This window comes from Pleurodeles waltl, chromosome 8 (genome assembly GCF_031143425.1).
Source record: "Pleurodeles waltl isolate 20211129_DDA chromosome 8, aPleWal1.hap1.20221129, whole genome shotgun sequence".
Lineage (NCBI taxonomy): Eukaryota > Metazoa > Chordata > Amphibia > Caudata > Salamandridae > Pleurodeles > Pleurodeles waltl.
The window spans coordinates 345,713,432-345,732,413 of NC_090447.1; the positions used below are offsets into that span (position 1 = coordinate 345,713,432).

Below are 18,982 nucleotides of genomic sequence, written 5' to 3' on the forward strand. Positions count from 1 at the left end.
ATATGGGAAAGATGGAGGAAGCAAAAAACGAAAAAGTGTCACAAAGGGAGAAAGCAGAAAGCTTCAAGAGTGAGCTGAATGGACAAGGAGCGGCTGTAAATGGATTAAAGAGACCCGAAATGGCTTTAGGGTTACGCTGCATCAGTATTCCGTGCTCGCAGCCGTGTGTTTCAGAGGAGAACTTTGACCACCGGTACGTTTTTATTTACAAATAAAGCAGTGGGTATGTATGTACTTGGGCAAGCAGAAGAGCTAAAACTTTGTTGTGGAATTCCAAGGGCTAGGGCTGTTTTTATTTTTTTTATTTTCAGGACATGGTTCATTGTCATTTTCCCGTAATGTGTTTTTCATGGATTGCTGTAGCCACTACCTTCTCAGTCTTTAGGCTTTAATCAGTTCTCATTTGGGCTGAGCATGATAGGTATCCATCAGCAAAATTTAGGGCTGGTGGTTGGGCCTTCCTTTTAGAAGTTAGTTGGACAGTTTACTTACCCCTCATATTGGGAAGTTGATTCAGGATGGTGGTTAACAAAGCAATTAACACAGTGGAAGGACTAGAATCATCAATAAATAAATAGATTACAATTTAGCATAAATATACAAAATAAATAGCTTACAACTTAGCATAAATATACAAAAAAAACTAGACTTGGGGACCTCAGTTTGTGGTTGAAGTATGTTACACTATCCTTGTGAAGTCACCTGAAGACAGAGTTTAGGTGTATTTTGTTCATCTTTTTTTCCTCTTTGTTTCCCCTCCATGCTACTACATTTAATTTCTTCTCACCTGGCATGCTGGTTTAAATTAGACACAAGTCTTCAATTAATCACCAAGGTTTTCAATTATTATTATTTTTTTAAACGTCTATCTTTTCCAGATATACGTAAGGGCACAATTTGAATATGATCCCGCAAAGGATGACCTCATACCCTGCAAAGAAGCTGGCATCAGATTTAGAGTGGGCGACATAATCCAGATCATTAGTAAGGATGATCATAATTGGTGGCAGGGTAAACTGGAAAACTCGAAAAACGGTACAGCAGGTCTCATTCCTTCTCCTGAGCTTCAAGAATGGTAAGCCATGTCCTAAATAATCTATCAATTCTCAATCAGTATTTCCATATGGGCAATATATTTCATTTACTCTTATTTATTATGTAATCAGATTCTATCAAATTCTACCAAATATGGAGTTAATGTGTGCTCGTTGTTTGTTGATGTTATGCTTAGTGTAAAATAAAAAATATTTGCTATGACCTTTTTGTAAGCGGTGTCTTTACCTACAGTATGTTTCCCAACATATCAATTACCTCCCCACTAACCTAAAAGCCTGTCCATTCATGTCCCCAAAGCTAGCTCTCTGGGTCTTTCCCCTATCACAGTGATGCAGACCCTTTCCTGTGTTTGTTTTCTATAGTGGACATAGATACCAAGTTTGACTGTTACTTGAATTACAGTGCACTTCTGGATAGATCCCACTCAATAATATTTATGTTTCACACTTCATTTACTGCTCTAGCAAAATCTAGTTCACACTAACAACCTCCTCCCTTATAGGGATTCTCCCACCTAGACTCTCTTAAAGCAAGCATGCCCGAGTGGATACCTCCTGTACTGGCTTGTAGGGGGATATTTGTCTTCACTTATTTCACAAATGAGCCATGTTTCAGCAGTGCCATGAGAATTTTTCCGTTCTGTGTTTGTTTGTTCCACCTAATGGTGGAACCCCGTTGGTGTTTCTTCTTAAGGCAAGTGTTATTTTCCTTTAAATTTCATGGATAGATTATTCAGGTGTATATTGCCCTGGGACCCTATGGTGTGTTTCATGCCTGATTTTGCAAGGCTACTTTAATTATTACATATTACTTGGTGTAGAAGTGGTGTCTTTCCACTTCAAGTTTGTCAATAACAGCTTCTTAGAGGTTTCTCTTTTTAATATACCGATATAAAGGACATATCTTTTACGTTACTATGAAGAAGAGCTTGTGCTTAAGAGATTGATAGCTTCATAGTATTTACCATACTCTAAATGGAGTATTTGCTTGTATGCCAGCCATTTTGTGTGTGTGTGTGTGTGTGTGTGTATATATATATATGTTTGATGGCAAGTGTAGCTGCAGATACACATGCTGTGCATTATCCTGCCATCTAGTGTTGGGCTTGGAGCGCTACAAGTTGTTTTTCCTCGAAGAAGTCTCTTTGAGTCACAAGACCGAGGAACTCCTCCCTTTCGGCTCCATTGCGCATGGGCGTCGACTCCATCCTAGATTGTTTTCTTTCCACCATCGGGTTCGGACGTGTTCCTCTTCGCTCCGTATTTCGAATTAGCTAGTTAGCTAGTTATCGAAAAATTTGACGGTTTTGTTCGCGCTCGGTACCGGTTTAGTGTTAGCACATCGACACCGAAAGAAAGAAGCACTCCAGTGGCCCTTCGGGGCTTCCACTCTTCAGCGGGGCCTGGTCGGCCCGACCGCATCATCTCTAAACCTCATGGACCGGACCCCGTTCCGTTTAGGCCCGAATTGCCACGCAAAGTATCCTTATACAGACCAACACTTGGTCTGTAATCTGTGTCTATCACCGGAACACAGGGAGGATACTTGGGAGGCCTGCCGGGCATTTCGATCGAAAAAGACCCTGCACGATCGAAGAGCCAGAAGACTTCAGATGGCTTCGACTCTGGCTGAACAGATCGACGTCGAAGAAGAGGAGAGATTCTCCATTCACGAATCGGACTCGGACGACTCCAAAACTGAGCAGCCGAGGGCACAGCCGAAAACTGTGATTAAATCTGCCCCGGCAAGACCCACTCGAAAATTATAAAGGCCAAGGGGATGCCACCGCCAACAGGCCATGGCTTAACCCGCAAACACGGTGACCAAACATCGGCACCGAAAAAGGCCTCCCAAGAGCCGAAGACATCCGACTCCGGTCGAGATACCGGCTCCGAAACAACTCGGCGCCGAGAATTCGACACCCCCAAAATTAAAAAGGTTTCTTCGGAGACGAAAAAGAGTGCACCGAAACCTTCGGTGTCGAAACATGCAGCCATGGAGCCGAAAACAGGCACCTACACAGAAGAGCATGGGCTTTCCAGCCAGATGCAGGGGCACAGATTTGAGCAGGAACTAGGCATGGGAGAGCCTGACCACACTCAAAGGAGGCTGCACATACAAAAGGAGACGGGGAAATTCAAACTCTTCCTCCAATAAAGATGAAACGAAAGCTAGCATTCCAGGAGTCGGAAATGCAGCCAAAGGCAAAGGTGACAAAGGACAAGACACCACCAAGGTTTTCGCCACAGACCTCACCATTGCATTCACCACATCTGTCCCCGGTAGCAACACCCCCAATGCAGTCGCCAACGCACACGGGATGACTCAAGATGACCCGGATGCATGGGACTTATATGATGCACCAGTCTCAGACAATAGTCCTGACTGCTACCCGGCAAGGTCGTCACCACCAGAGGACAGCACTGCATATATGCAGGTGGTATCAAGGGCAGCTACTTTCCATAATGTAGCCTCCATAATGTAGCCATGCATGCAGAGCCCATAGAAGAAGACTTCTTATTTAACACTTTGGCTTCCACTCACAGCTCTTACCAAAGTTTGTCGATGCTTCCAGGCATGTTAAAACACGCCAAACAGGTGTTCCAGGACCCAGTTAAAGGCAGAGCCATCATGCCTAGGGTGGAGATGAAATATAAACCTCCCCCAACAGACCCTGTGTTCATAACACAGCAACTAACACCAGATTCAGTGGTACTGGGCGCAGCCAGAAAGAGGGCAAACTCCCAATCCTCAGGGGACGCACCACTGCCCGACTAGGAAAGTCGGAAATTCGATGCAGCAGGCAAACGGGTGGCAGCACAAGCAGCCAATCAATGGCGGATTGCCAATTCTCAGGCTCTACTGGCTCGCTACGACAGGGCACACTGGGACGAGATGCAACATATAATTCAGCACTTGCCCAAGGAATACCAAAAACGTGCCCAACAGGTTGTTGAGGAAGGACAAACCATTTCAAACAACCAAATAAGGTCGGCAATGGATTCGGCAGACACAGCAGCAAGGACAGTGAACACTGGGGTAACCATTCGTAGGCACGCATGGTTACGGAGCTCAGGTTTTAAACCAGAAATCCAGCAGGCTGTGCTAAATATGCCGTTCAACAAAGAACAATTGTTTGGGCCGGAGGTGGATACGGCAATCGAGAAGCTCAAAAAGAATACGGACACGGGCAAAGCCATGGGCGCGCTCTACTCCCCACAGAACAGAGGCACTTTTAGGAAGCCGCAATTTAGAGAGGGTTTTCGTTCCCAAACCACAGAGCCTTCCACCTCACAAGTCAGACCCACATATCAGGGCCAGTACCAAAGAGGAGGTTTTCGAGTAACATACAGGGGTGGACAATTCCCAAAAGCAAGGGGGAAATTCCAGAGCCCAAAAACCCCTCAAACCAAACAGTGACTTCAATGTCACAAACCCCCACCACTCAACACCAGTGGGGGGGGAGACTTGCCGCATACTTCCACAACTGGGAAAACATAACTATGGACGCATGGGTCCTAGCCATTATTCAACATGGTTGTTGCATAGAATTCCTACAATTGCCACCAGATGTGCCCCCAAAAGAACACAATATGTCCAAACAACACTTAGACCTGTTAAAACTAGAAGTCCAAGCATTGTTACAAAAACAAGCAATAGAACTAGTACCCAACTATCAGAAAGGAACAGGTGTCTACTCCCTGTATTTCCTAATTCCAAAAATGGACAAAACACTGAGACCCATATTAGACCTCAGAACACTGAATCTGTACATCAAATCAGATCACTTTCACATGGTAACACTTCAAGACGTGATTCCATTTCTCAAAAAACAGGACTACATGTCAACATTAGATCTCAAGGATGCATATTTCCACATACCCATACATCCTTCCCACAGGAAATACTTAAGGTTTGTAATCCAAGGCGTGCATTACCAGTTCAAAGTGTTGCCATTCGGGATAACAACAGCCCCAAGGGTATTCACAAAATGCCTTGCAGTAGTAGCCGCTCATATAAGGAGACAGCACATGCACGTATTCCCCTACTTAGACGACTGGTTAATAAAAACCAGCACTCAACAACAGTGTCTTCTACACACACAATACGTTATAGAAACCCTACAAAAACTAGGGTTCTCTCTAAACTACCAAAAATCACATCTACAACCGTGCCAAATACAACAATACTTGGGAGCAACACTCGACACACAAAAGGCGATTGCCACTCCAAGTCCACAAAGAGCACAAGCCTTCCAAAATATAATATTAAACATGTACCCAAATCAGCACTACCAAGTGAGGTTTGTAATGAAACTTCTAGGCATGATGTCTTCATGCATAGCCATTGTCCCAAACGCAAGACTACACATGCGGCCCTTACAACAGTGCCTAGCAACACAATGGACACAAGCACAGGGTCAACTTCAAGATCTAGTGTTGATAGACCGCCAAACACACTTCTCGCTTCAATGGTGGAATCCTATAAATTTAAACCAAGGGCGGCCATTCCAAGACCCAGTGCCTCAATACGTGATCACAACAGATGCTTCCATGATGGGGTGGGGAGCACACCTCAACCAGCACAGTATACAGGGACAATGGGACGTTCACCAAAAACAACTGCATATAAATCATTTAGAACTGTTGGCAGTGTTTCTAGCATTGAAAGCATTTCAACCACTAATAGCCCACAAACACATTCTTGTCAAAACAGACAACATGACAACAATGTATTACCTAAACAAACAAGGAGGAACACACTCATCACAACTGTGTCTCTTAGCACAAAAGATTTGGCATTGGGCAATTCACAATCACATTCGCCTAATAGCACAATACATCCCAGGGATTCAAAACCAGTTGGCCGACAATCCCAGTCGAGATCACCAACAAACACACGAATGGGAGATTTATCCCCAGATACTACAAACTTACTTTCTACGCTGGGGAACATCAGAAATAGACCTATTCGCAACCAAAGAAAACGCAAAATGCCAAGACTTCGCATCCAGGTATCCACACCCTCAGTCCAAGGGCAATGCGTTATGGATGAGTTGGTCAGGGATATTTGCTTACGCTTTTCCCCCTCTCCCATTCCTTCCTTATCTGGTAAACAAATTGAGTCAAAACATACTCAAACTAATACTAAAAGCACCAACCTGGGCTCGCCAACCGTGGTACACAACACTGCTGGACCTGTCAGTAGTACCTCATATCAAACTACCAAACAGACCAGATCTGTTAACTCAACACTAACAACAGATCAGACACCCGAATCCAGCATCGCTCAATCTAGCAATCTGGCTCCTGAAGTCTTAGAATTTGTAAATTTAGACCATACACAAGAATGTATGGAGGTTATTAAACAAGCTAGAAAACCTACTACAAGACATTGTTATGCAAACAAATGGAAAAGATTTGTTTATTACTGTCATAATAATCAAATTCAACCACTACATGCTTCCGCAAAAAAACATTGTAAGCTACTTATTACACCTACAAAAATCTAAACTAGCATTTTCTTCTATTAAAATACATCTCACAGCAATATCTGCCTATCTGCAGATTACACATTCAATATCACTTTTTAGAATCCCAGTCATCAAAGCATTTATGGAGGGACTAAAAAGAATCATACCCCCGAGAACACCACCAGTCCTCTCGTGGAACCTCAATATTGTGTTAACACGACTCATGGGACAACCATTTGAACCTATGCACTCTTGTGAGATGCAATACTTAACTTGGAAAGGTGCCTTCCTGATAGCTATCACATCTCTTAGAAGAGTAAGTGAAATACAAGCATTTACTATACAAGAACCCTTTATACAAATACATAAACATAAAGTGGTTCTCCGTACAAATCCAAATTCTTACCAAAAGTTATATCACCGTTCCACCTAAACCAAACAGTGGAACTCCCAGTCTTTTTTCCACAACCAGACTCAGTAGCCGAAAGAGCCTTACATACGTTAGACATTAAAAGAGCACTAATGTATTACATTGATAGAACAAAACAGTTTCGCAAAACAAAACAATTGTTTGTAGCCTTCCAAAAACCTCATGCAGGAAATCCAATATCCAAAAAAGGCATTGCCAGATGGATAGTGAAATGTATTTAGACCTGCTATATCAAAGCAAAAAGAGATCTACCTATTACACCAAAGGCGCATTCCACTAGGAAAAAAGGCGCCACAATGGCTTTTTTAGGGAATATACCTATGACAGAAATATGTAAAGCAGCCACATGGTCTACGCCTCATACATTCACAAAACATTACTGTGTAGATGTGTTAACAACACAACAAGCCACAGTAGGACAGGCTGTATTACGAACATTATTTCAGACAACTTCAACTCCTAACAGGCTAAGCCACCGCTTTTTGGGGAGATTACTGTTTACTAGTGTATGCACAGCATGTGCCATCGAACGGAAAATTTCACTTACCCAGTGTACATCTGTTCGTGGTATGAGACGCTGCAGATTCACATGCGCCCTCCCGTCTCCCCGGGAGCCTGTAGCCGTTATAAGTTGAATGAAACTTGTAAATTTGTAAATATATACTATTCTTATACACATTATGTACATACATACTTACTCCATTGCATGGGCACCTTTACTATATACACAACTCCTACCTCTAGGATGGAGTCGACGCCCCTACACCTTCATTTGGGGGATCAGAGTTGCTCCCTCTGCAGAGAGTTACTCTTCTAGCTTGTTTTTGAGATCATGAATTTTTACTAGTATTCCTTGTAGGGAATTTGTAATATTAACAGCTCCTTGAGAGTGTCAATATATTGTTTAATCTCTGTTCAAAGAGGTTTCTTTATAAGGATTACACAACACTAAGGATGTCCGTTTACTAAGTCCTTTTTGTACTGTCAAACAAGGTAGCTGTTGATTTGTTGTGTACGTTCTACTTTTACCTATGATATTGTGGTATCAGTTTTCTATTTTTGGTAGATTGGATACATTAGAAGCCCAAAGTATCATATTGGGGACTGTAAGACTTTCCTTGTTTCCACATTGACATGTTTGTGGAACATTTTTTCTTTTTCCTGGTTTTGTCAGGTTATCATGGGCCTTCATTGAGACGTACCTACTCATAAGTCACTTACTCACCTTGGTTTCCACCACACTACGAAGGTTTCTATTTCATACTTGCTGTTTTATTCACTCTGATATAAAAATAAGTAAATGTGTGTGTGTGTGTATATAGATATATATATATATATGTATGTATATATATATATATATATATATATATATATATATATTATTATTTTTTTCTTGGTTACTACATAGATTACTATACTTCTGTTTCAGTTCCAACAGGGTAGAACAACATTTCCTAACCTGGGGTCCACGTCCCCCCAGTAAAGTAAAGAGTTTCCTCATAAGTATTCTTATATTCTTATGAATGCATTGTCTACTTCTCCTGTACCAGCCCAGTTTTCTTCTCAATATTGTTGGGTCGCTTCTGACACACATTTGACATACTTACATGGATGAGCTTATTACCATGTTTTTCATGTCTTATGGTTTTATTTACCTGTGGTTCCTTCTACAGGTTTTGTTGCTATAGAGTACATCGTCACTCACCTTAATCTTTATGACTGTCCGATCTTTCTCTTGTTCTAGGCTGTTTTTTTTAATACTTAGAGACTATTTTGCAGATCTCAGTTTGCAGTCCCTCCTCCGGGTTACTATGACTTTGGTGTCCGGATCTAAAGTAAGGAATCTGTGGCTAGATGTCTCCATCAGATGAACAAGTTACTTACCTTTGATAATGCATTATCTGGTTGAGACAGGATCTAGCCGCAGATTGCTTGACAACCCTCCTATCCTCCCCGCTGTGCGAACTGAATCCTCTTAGGTCTCAGAGATTTCATTAGAGAAATTACACCTTTAATTAAGAACTCGGTGATTTGACACAGGGGTGTCTTTTGTTCTGGCACACTGTTTCAATAGGCAATTTCTAATTGTGGCTCCATGTTTTGAGTACGGAAAATAGTCACGGAAGAAGCTGACTTCGGTGAAGGGGTTGTATGGACTCCACTGACATCACATCTGGTGGATGACGTCAATACAGAGTTGTGCGATTCCCTGTTCCGACACACAGATGTGCTATGGGGAAAAGTTTCCGGATCCAAGCTTGTGCCTGGGGAACATTCTAAAGTAAGGAATTTGCAGCTAGATCCTGCCTGTACCAGATAACGCATTAGCAAAGGTAAGTATCTTGTTTGTCAAGATGGCTGCACCTTAGTGCAGCCCTGCTGCTCAGGACATATGATCCGATAATTATCTTCTGTCCAGCCAAGCAGCTGCCGTTGGAGAGAAGCAGTGGGAACTGTAATATCCCATTCTCAAGGTGCTCCATCAACTGTTCGGTGAAGTTTGCAGCTCAATGCCTCATTGCTGTGCCGCATGGACCGCTGGGCAAGACCCGCTGAACGAGAGCCAAGACATGCACCGCACAGAGAAGAAACAGTGCTAGAGCATGCTGCCCAGCACTCCATCATAGAAAAACTTTCAAATCACAGGGTTTGTGACATGGTTCTATGCCTGACTCGGGAATAGAGGGAGATCTCCTATCAGGGCAACAATGTTGCCTTTTCCAGATTTCACAGCAGTGGTGCAGGCGGCCTATCTGGCATGCCTCCACATGGAACACCACAGATGTCAACACATATATTCATGACTCCCAAAGCAGCGATGGATCACCTCAAAACAGTTTCTGAATGTAGAGGGGTACTTCACACTTTGCCATGTATGATGGCGAACAGTGACCACCTGCCCTCTAGAAAGACTTCTGAACAAGAATAACAGGTTATAGGAAAGTGCTCCTTTTAGAATGGTTGACACCCACCTCCCCCAGTTGCCTGATATTGATGCTGACTTGACTGAGAGTGTGCTGGGATCCTGCTAACCAGGTCCCAGCACAAGTATTATTTCCCAAAAATGTACCATTGGTTCCACAGTTGGCACACTCTTGGCACACAGTTAAGTCCCTGGTACCAAGGGCCCTGTGACCAGGGAAGGTCCCTAAGGGCTGCAGCATCTATTATGCCACCCTGGGGTACCCCTCACCAAGCACATGTACACTGCCTTTGCAGCTTGTGTGTGCTGGTAGGGAGAAAAAGGTTATGTTGACATGGCACCCCTCTCTGGGTGCCATGCCCACAAACCACTGCCTGTGGTGTAGGTAAGCCACTCCTCTAGCAAGCCTTACAGCCATAAGGCAGAGTGCACAATAGGTGTGGGCATAGCTGCATGATCAATATGCACCTGCAGTGTATAAGTCCATTCTAAGACATTGTAAGTGCAGTGAAGCCATATTGAGTACATGGGCTGGGAGTTTGTCATTATGAACTCCACAGCTCCATGATGGCTTCACTGAAGACTGAGAAGTTTGGTATCAAACTTCTCAGCTTAATAAACCCACACTGATGCCAGTGTTGGATTTATTGAAAAATGCAACCAGAAAGCATCTTTGAGATTCCCCCTGTATTTCACCCAGTCCTCTACTGTAAGGCTTACCGGTCTGTGCCAGCCTGCCTCTAACAGACAAGTGTCTGACCCCATTGTATGAGATCCTTTATGCTCTCTGGGGGTCAGGAACAAAGCCTGCTCTGGGCAAAGGTGCCCCACACCTGCTCCCTGCAGCTAGTGGAAGATGCACGACGCCCCGGACCAAGCCCCACTTTTGGTGGCAGGTCCAGCGGTAAAATTAGTAAACACCAGGCGGTGTCCCCACCCCAGCTTGGACCACCTCTAGGTTACCCAGAGCTGAGGTGAACCCCTCCTGGCAGAATCCTCCATCTTGCTTTGGAGAATATTAGTCAGTAGGGCTGGGAATGTGCCCCCACCCCAAAGGGAGCGGGCAAAGGAAGTGCGTAGCCACCCTCGGGGACAGTAGCCATTGGCTGCTGCCCTGTGGCCTCTGTATCACCCCTACATCTAGTATTTAGGGGCACCCCTGAATCTTCCTCTTAAGATTCCTTACGACCTAACAAGAAGGACTGAAGAGCCGCACCGGCAGAGAAGACTCCAGGCAACAGCTGACTTGGCCCCAGTCCTACTGGCCTGTCTGCAGCTTCAAGAATCCTGCTACAAGAAGACGAGTCGTCCTTCAGGACCAGCGACCTCTTTGAACCCCCAGAGGACTGTCTGCCTACCCAGGGACCAAGATCTCCTTAGGACAGCGGCCCTGTCCACAAAGAAACCTCCAAGAAGGACTCCATAACTGCCCCAGGTGCACGAGTCCTGCCCACTCTGCACCCGACACCCACGGCCCATGTCCAGGTGGCCCACTGTTCCAGAGACAGTCCCCAGGCGATTCCAACCTCAAGTCCATCCCGAGTTGACCCCTTATGACCTGCAGCCTAAATCCAGAGGACCTCCCTGACGCAACCGGCTCTGGTGAAGATTTCCAGACACCTAAAAGGTACCCCTGCACCTGCAGCCCCATGGCCTTGGGAAACCCAACTGATGCTCAAGCAGCATCCAGTGGGCTCTCTACTTACCTGTCCAGCAGTAGTTTTTTTCAGTTGACTCTCTGGACAATGCCTGAAGTATCTTTGTGATCCATTGGGTTCCCTCAGTGAAAAGCATGAGGTGCCCAACGCTGTGTTTGCAGCCTGCACCTGGCCCACCCGTGCCGCTGAGGGTGTGTGTTTGGGGCCAACCTGTGCCCTCCCAGTGCTGATCTAAACCCCCCCAGGTCTGTGCCCTGAAGTCACAGTACTTTCCCTGCAAGCTGTTTTTTCTGAGCGACCCCTGTCGCCAAAGTATTCCATCGGGCTCCTGGCACCAAGTTTGACCTCTGCCCTGTGTTGCTTGGTGTCTTCCTAAGCTTTGCCCTGTGGACTCCTTGATCCCCGTAGACTGGGATCGTAAGTTGAGTATTTACCTGCAAATTGTGTTGTTACTTTTCTTCCCCAGGATTGCATTGCTTTCTATGAGAAATTGCACTGTGTCCACCTTTGAAACTGAAAAGCATTACTTATGTGTAAACTGTTTTACTTGTGAATTCTAAATAAAGTGCATTTGATACTTAAAAGGGATACATTCTTAAAACAACTTACCTGCAACAAAGATCCTTTTGGTTCTAGAAATAAAGTAACAAAGTATAATTTTTGATACATAAGACATTGGTGTGGAGTTAGTCATTGAGTGTGTGCTTCGTTTCCTGACTGTGTGGGTGTGTGGGGGGGGGGGGGAGGGGGTGTACAACAAATGCTTAGCGTTACCCTCTGATAAGCCTAACTGCTCAACCACACTATCACAAAAGAGAATATTGGTATTATCTACTTTACACTCTGTTAAGCCTCTGGGGAGCACCTATAGTGTATATATAGAGCCAGCTCCCTACACATGCCCCTCATATGAAGGCATCAAATCAGATGAACACAAGAAGTCTTTAATGTATTATTTTAGCAACTTTCATGCCGGTATTCTACCACTTTGTTGACCATGCAGTTAAATTTAAGTCATATTTCCTCTGCCATTGGCCATTGTGCTACATCTGTGAGCCACCTCTTAAAGGGACCTTCTAGTGTAGTTCTCTTTACCCACTCAATCATCACTAACCACCACCAATAATAGTCATTTGAAAATGTTTGTTTGGAGATGTCTGCTTAGGTTCTGAGACCTATTGTGACCTCATTCACAGGGTGTCACCCTTAAATGTTGGTGGCTCATGACTCATCCAATATATAGTTAGCCACTTTTTTAGTTACTGGCAAGGTAGAAAATGCCATCCTTTTCTGTTTGTTTTTAACCTTGGTTTTAATATGCCCAGCAAACATATGAATGGGATTAATGAATGGTGTCTCTTATGCAACCTCTGCCTTTCTCTGGATCATTGAGAGACCGACTGCGATGCCTGTAAATCCTCCCAATCAAAGACCCTTTGGGACCGAAGAGCACGTCGGTTGGAAATGGCTCACAAGACTCCAGATGACACCCCAGACATCTTTGGTGAGGAGTACGCACAAGAGGAGCCTGGGCAGGAGGAAGAGACCCTTTTCATCCAAGACAGTAGGACTTGGACATCCAGTTGGATATCAAAAGCCACAATATTACCTCGGCGCATGAGTACAGTGGTCCCTTCTTCCCACCATACGACTGTAAAAAAGCCTCTTCAGGTCCTTCTCGAGATTGCCAGTCAACCACTGCCACCAGGCCCTGGTCAGTACCGAAAGGCTACTTCAGATACCCGCCCTCTCGCTCAGCACCAAAACCATCTGCAAATTCCAAGGCCCAGTCCTCGGCATCAACCTAATTTTCCTTGGACCGAGAAATCATCTCCATGTTGATTTGAGCCTCTGCGCCGAGCCCAAAAAAATCAGCTTCCACTTTGGTGCCGACCAAGCCGCACTAACCGAAACCTTTGTTGTTGAAAACGTCAGAGCTGCGATCATCAGAAGATAATGCCTCAGGACAGTCTTCCACTACCCCTTCTCCAGTAGAGCCCATACTGGAAACCATGGACGCTCATCAGCGCCACCTCCAAATACAGAAGGGTACAGGACATATTACTGCCACGCCATGCTTTCCTTTTCTTCTTAAACAGGAACTTTCTTTCCAGGAGCCTTTTGACGTTTCTCTTCCATTCAAAAAGAGGACCCAAGAACAAGGCTACCAGTCAACCATGTAGACCTTCTCCACCACATCTTCCTCCACCTCCTCCATCTCTTCGGCCGCCTCCTTCACCATAACCTGCACCTCCATCCCCTACTCTTTCTCCCACCTCACCCACACCTGGAGATTACACTGCACAGAGTTCTCCGCTCTTCTCTACTGAGGTTTTAGGTGGGGCTCAACATGACCCAGACCCTTGGGGTGCTTATGAGCCTCACCGTATCCCCTCTGATTGTCAGTTATTTTAGTTTGTGTCCCAAAGCTGTATATTCAAAGGTTTTTCTGTATAGCCGCCACCAGGCAGCCTGGCGGTTCCGGAGGCCCATGCACAGCCCTGTCGAGCATTTCACTGCCCAAATTATGGGTTGTGAAATCAGCGACGGGTGCTGCTGCACCCACCTCACCTCCACATTGGCGCCGGGTCCATTAGGAGCCGGCTTCAATGTAAAGGCCCTGTTTCCCGCTGGGCCGGCGGGCGGAAACACTGATCCATCGAGCCCAGTGGGAAACTCAAAATAGGGCCGGCGGGGACTTGACCGCACTGGCGATCAAATGACACCAATGAGTTTGGCGGGCGGCAACTCACAATGACCCCCATAGTGTGTAGAGAGTCCAGGGGTTCCCCCGAGGCTTAGCAGAGGCTAAAGTAGACAATACTAATGCTCTCTTTTGTGGTAGTGTGATTGAGCAGTTATGCTTATCAGGGGGTAGTGCACAGCATGTGATTTACACATACAGACAATAGAAGAAGCACACACTCAAAGACTTAACTCCATACCAATGGTTTTTATATAGCAAAAATATGTTTTCTTTATTTATAGAACCACAAGATTCAAGTTGCAGGTAAGCACTTCAATAAATTCGTATTGTACACATAAATCAATAGCACTATGTTTGAAATCGATAACTCATACAGGTATTTAAATATTGGCAATTATCTGTTTTAAAAGTTGACGCTGCAATTTTTTAGAAACAGTTTCTGGAGGGAAGAAAAGTTTTATCGATTTGCAGGTAAATACAAAACTTATAATTCCAGTCTCCAGGGTTTAGGAAGTCCACAGGTCGGGGTTCAAGTTAACCATAAACACCCACCACCAGCAACATGGGGCCGGCCAGGTGCAGAGGTAAAAGTTGAGGCAAATTTAACATGGACTCCTAAGGACACTGGGGGCATTCGGTTTCAGATCTGCAGGCAGGTAAGTACCCGCATCTTTATAGGGCAGACCTGGGGGATTTAGAGGAGCACTGGGGTTGCGCCGCCAGTCGGCACCAAACATATATCCTCAGCGGCACAAGGGTGGCTGGGTGCAGAGTGCAAACAAGGCTTCAGCTCTCCATTGATTCTCTGAGTGGGCCCTGGGGGTCACTCAGAGGCTGCAGGCGAGGACCAGGAGGGGTCGACTCGGATAAACCACAGGCTGGACAGAGAGGATGGCCGCCTGCTGAACATTGCTCCACTGGAGGTCGGGTTCTCAAAGGCCTGGGGGTTGCAGGAGCAGTGTGTCTTTAGGCATTGGATATCTTCGTCTGGAGCTTTCGCAGTGGGGGGGTCCTCGGGATTCCCTCTGCAGGCGTCGTCGTGGAGGGGTGGAGAAGTCAACCCAGGGTAGGCACCTGCTCGTAATCGCTTGGGGATCCTCGCTAGCTGGTTGGGACGCCTGGACACGGGTTGTGGGCGTCAGGTGCAGAGTGGTCAGGGCTCACGCATACGGAGTGAGGCTGGAGTCCTCAGTTATTGTTTGTTCTTGGACAGGAGCGCTGTCCATGGGAGTTCTTGGTCCTTTTGGGTGCAGGGCAATCCTCTGGAGCTTGGCAGAGGTCGCTGGTCTCGCTGGATGCGTTGCTGTTCTTGTGCAGGTTCTTTGAAGCAGGAGAAAGGCCAGTAGGATTGGAGCCAAGTCAGTTGTTGTCTACCTTCTCTGCTGGGGGTTTCAGCTACGCAGTCCTTGTCAGGTCGCCAGGAATCTGGTGAGTTGGGTTCAAGGAGGCCCTTAAAATCTGCAATCTGATAGACACTTCTAATTGAAGATTCCTTACCTTAGAATTTCCCCCAGGTGTCAGATTGGATCCGGAGATTTTTCTTCGAGCAATACCCTTGCTCGTCGGTAGGTGGCAGCTGTCAACTCCGCGTGCGTCGTAGTCACTGTGATGACATCGGGAGTAGAACATAGATGCTGCCTCAGCACAGTGATGTCAGTTCTTTTCTTTCCATGCCACTCGCTGATCCAGAGAGAGCTACTCTGGTCTCTTTTTGACCGATTTCAACCATTATGTAGAGTTTTTCTAGTGCGTCGAGGATGTCACCGAAGACCGGGTTCAAGCCCCGCGTGGACTGTCACCGCATGATGTCGGTGACGGATCTGCATCGGGTTTGTCTGTGGTTTCTGGACTGCAACCACAACCCAAAGTCGTGCTCAGAGTGCACCAGAGGGCCTTGAGGGAGCAGTCCCTCAAGCTCATGGTGGCCGAGCGCTCGACTCTGCATAGGTCCCGGTCTCACTCAAGAGGAAGGTCTCAAGACCGTTCGCGGAGCCATCACCACTCGTCTTCCTCAAAATCTTCAGGTGCAGGTGAGAAGAAGTCGTCGTCAAAGCGGTCTCATCGCTCTTCGACTTCACCCTGTCGCTCGGCTGACACGATGCGGGAGGAGCATCTACGCTCAAGGCCTCTGTCCTTGAAGCCTGCTGCTGGGTCCGTGCCGCGTTTTTCCCGACTCTCTGGGAGCCGGAGCGAACCCACCCAACTTAAGGAATTCTATGAGGTCAAGCGTATCATCTTTGGGCGGATCGACCCCGATACAGCGCCTTCGGGCCCAAGGGGTTCGGTTGAGAGGCCTTTGGGTTCCACGCAAGCGGCTTTGACTCCACCCACGGAGGTCCCCTGCAAATCCGCTTGCTATCTGCGCCGGTCGCACCACTGAGACCTTCCCTGTTGCTGGGTCGATCGTCAATGCTCCTGATGTCAGAAGTGCCCACTATCGACGTCGACACGATTCTTATGCTCAACGACCTGGAGTCTGAGCGGCATCACCACTTTTGTCTTCAATGGCGCCTGTTCATCCCAGGTCCGATTTAGACCCTTTTTCCAATGGGTACAAATTCGGGGAATGATTGGATGGGTCCCTGGACCCTTATGAATACCAGGATGACCCATCTTTGGACTGGGCACAGAAATTGGGTGACGCCAGTGGACTGGACACTTCTCCAAACGCTGGCATACTGCCTCCTCCTACCGTAGCTATGGCGGAGGGAGCGACTTATGGTATGGTGGTCGTTAGGGTGGCCAAGGTCCTTGGCTTTGAGCTACCTACTGTAGAAGTCAGGTCCAACCTCCTGACGGAGGTGCTTCAGCCGGGGGCCTCCACATCTGAGCCCCTTTTACCTTTCAATGAAGCTCTCACCGTTGTCCTTTGGGGTACTTGGTCCAGACCCAACACAGGGGCTCCTGTGAACAGCACTATCGCACACCGCCATCAGCCTTCCCCGAATAACCCTAAATTCCTGTCCCAACACCCCACACCGGAGATCCTTGTCATCCAGGCTTCCTCTTCTTCAGGCACATTCCCTTCCGCACCCTCGGATAGGGAATCAAAAAGGCTGGAACAATTTGAGAAGAACATGTTTTCTTCCTCCAGTCTTGCACTGCGGTCTGGGAACACTGCATGCCTTTTGGGCCGCTATACCCACACTCTGTGGGATATGGTCACGCAAGTTCTGCCGCAGATACCGGAGAAGGCCCGTGCTATCGTTTCCCAAGCTGTCATCAGTGGGAGAGATGCGGCAAAGTTCACAATCCGATGTGGGCTGGACGCAACCAATTCTCTGGACAGATCAGTTGCTTTGACAGTGGCCTTGAGATGCCACGCCTGGTTGCGTACTTCTGTTTTTTTTCTGGGGATGTCCAACAGTCTCTCCTGGTCATGCCCTTTGATGGCTCCTGTCTCTTTGGAGACAAAGTGGACTCGGCCTTGGAGATATTTAAGGACTTCCAGGCTACGGCTCTGTCCCTTGGCCTTTCCACTGCCCCGCCCCCTGTAGTCCACTTTTTGCCCCTTTCGTGGCCACGGAAGGGGCTCCCTGTTGCATCTTCATCCCAGCAACCGTGCCATCTGTACTGTTTAGCAGGGTCAGGGATGTGGAATCCCACGTGTGCAAGGGACAGGGAACCAGAGGTCTGCCCAATCCATCTCTGCCCCCGCTGCAGCCTCCAAATCCTCCTAGTCCCTCCCCTCACTCTGATCCAGTTGGTAGCAGGATTCGCCATCACCTGCCCGACTGGGAATCCGTCACTATGGACAGGTGGGTTTTGCAGATTGTTCGAAGGGGCTACTCCCTCCTCTTCGTATCTGCCCCACCAGCCATGCCACCACCAGTCAGCCATCTTCCGGATGATCATTTAGCACTGCTCCGCCAGGAAGTTGTAGCTCTCTTGGCTAAGGGAGCCATAGAGAAGGTCCCTGTAGGTCATGGTTGTTATTCCCTACTTTCTGGTGCCCAAAAAAAGATAAGGGCGTACATCCTATCCTAGAGCTCCGGAACCTAAATTACTTCCTCAAGAAGGAGAAATTAAAAATGCTCACCCTGGCTCAGGTCCTGTCTGCCTTGAACCCAGGAGACTGGATGGTAGCGTTGGACTTGCAGGATGCTTATTTCCACATTCCCATCCTGCCTGCCCACAGATGTTACCTATGATTCGTGGTAGGTCACGAGCACTTTCAGTTTACCGTGCTCACCTTTGGCCTTACCAGCGCCCCTCAGGTGTTCACGAAAGTAATGGCGATGTTTGCATCTCGTCTGCTTAGGTTAGGGGGTTCACTCTTCCCCTACCTCGACGACTGGCTGTTAAAGGCGGACTTGCCCCAGAAAGTCATCTCCCATCTTCAGACTACAGTGACCCTTCTGCACACGCCGGCATTCACTTATAAACGTGCGGAAGTCACACCTGACTGCCTCTCAGATGCTCCCTTTCATCTGAGCTGTTCTGGACACAGTGCAGTTTCGGGCTTATCCTTCTGAAAAGTGAGTCCAAGATATTCAGGCCATGATTCCGATCTTTCAGCCTCTGTCTTGGGTTTTGGTGAGACTGACTCTGAGGTTGCTGCAGGGAGGGGATCACCTCAGCTTTGGACACCTTAGGTGTGGTCACTCCTTCCTGTTTTCCCTAATTTTCCCACCAGATTTGCTGCCAAAGTGAGGCTTTGTCTATGAGGGGAGGGGCGCGCAACTCCACTAGCTGGAGTGCCCTGTGGCACTGGAATCCAAGGCTTGAGCCTTTG

General features: G+C 46.8%; 1 protein-coding gene across 3 annotated transcripts in view; it reads left to right on the forward strand.

The window, feature by feature from the left end:
- CASK (calcium/calmodulin dependent serine protein kinase) overlaps nucleotides 1–18,982 on the forward strand; it is a 1,258,500-nt gene that overhangs the window by 1,040,600 nt on the left and 198,918 nt on the right. For all 3 annotated transcript variants that reach the window (XM_069204206.1, XM_069204204.1, XM_069204205.1), the window contains one exon: nucleotides 879–1,075. In XM_069204206.1, coding sequence (XP_069060307.1) covers nucleotides 879–1,075 — 197 coding nt within the window. The remainder of the gene's footprint in view (nucleotides 1–878; nucleotides 1,076–18,982) is intronic.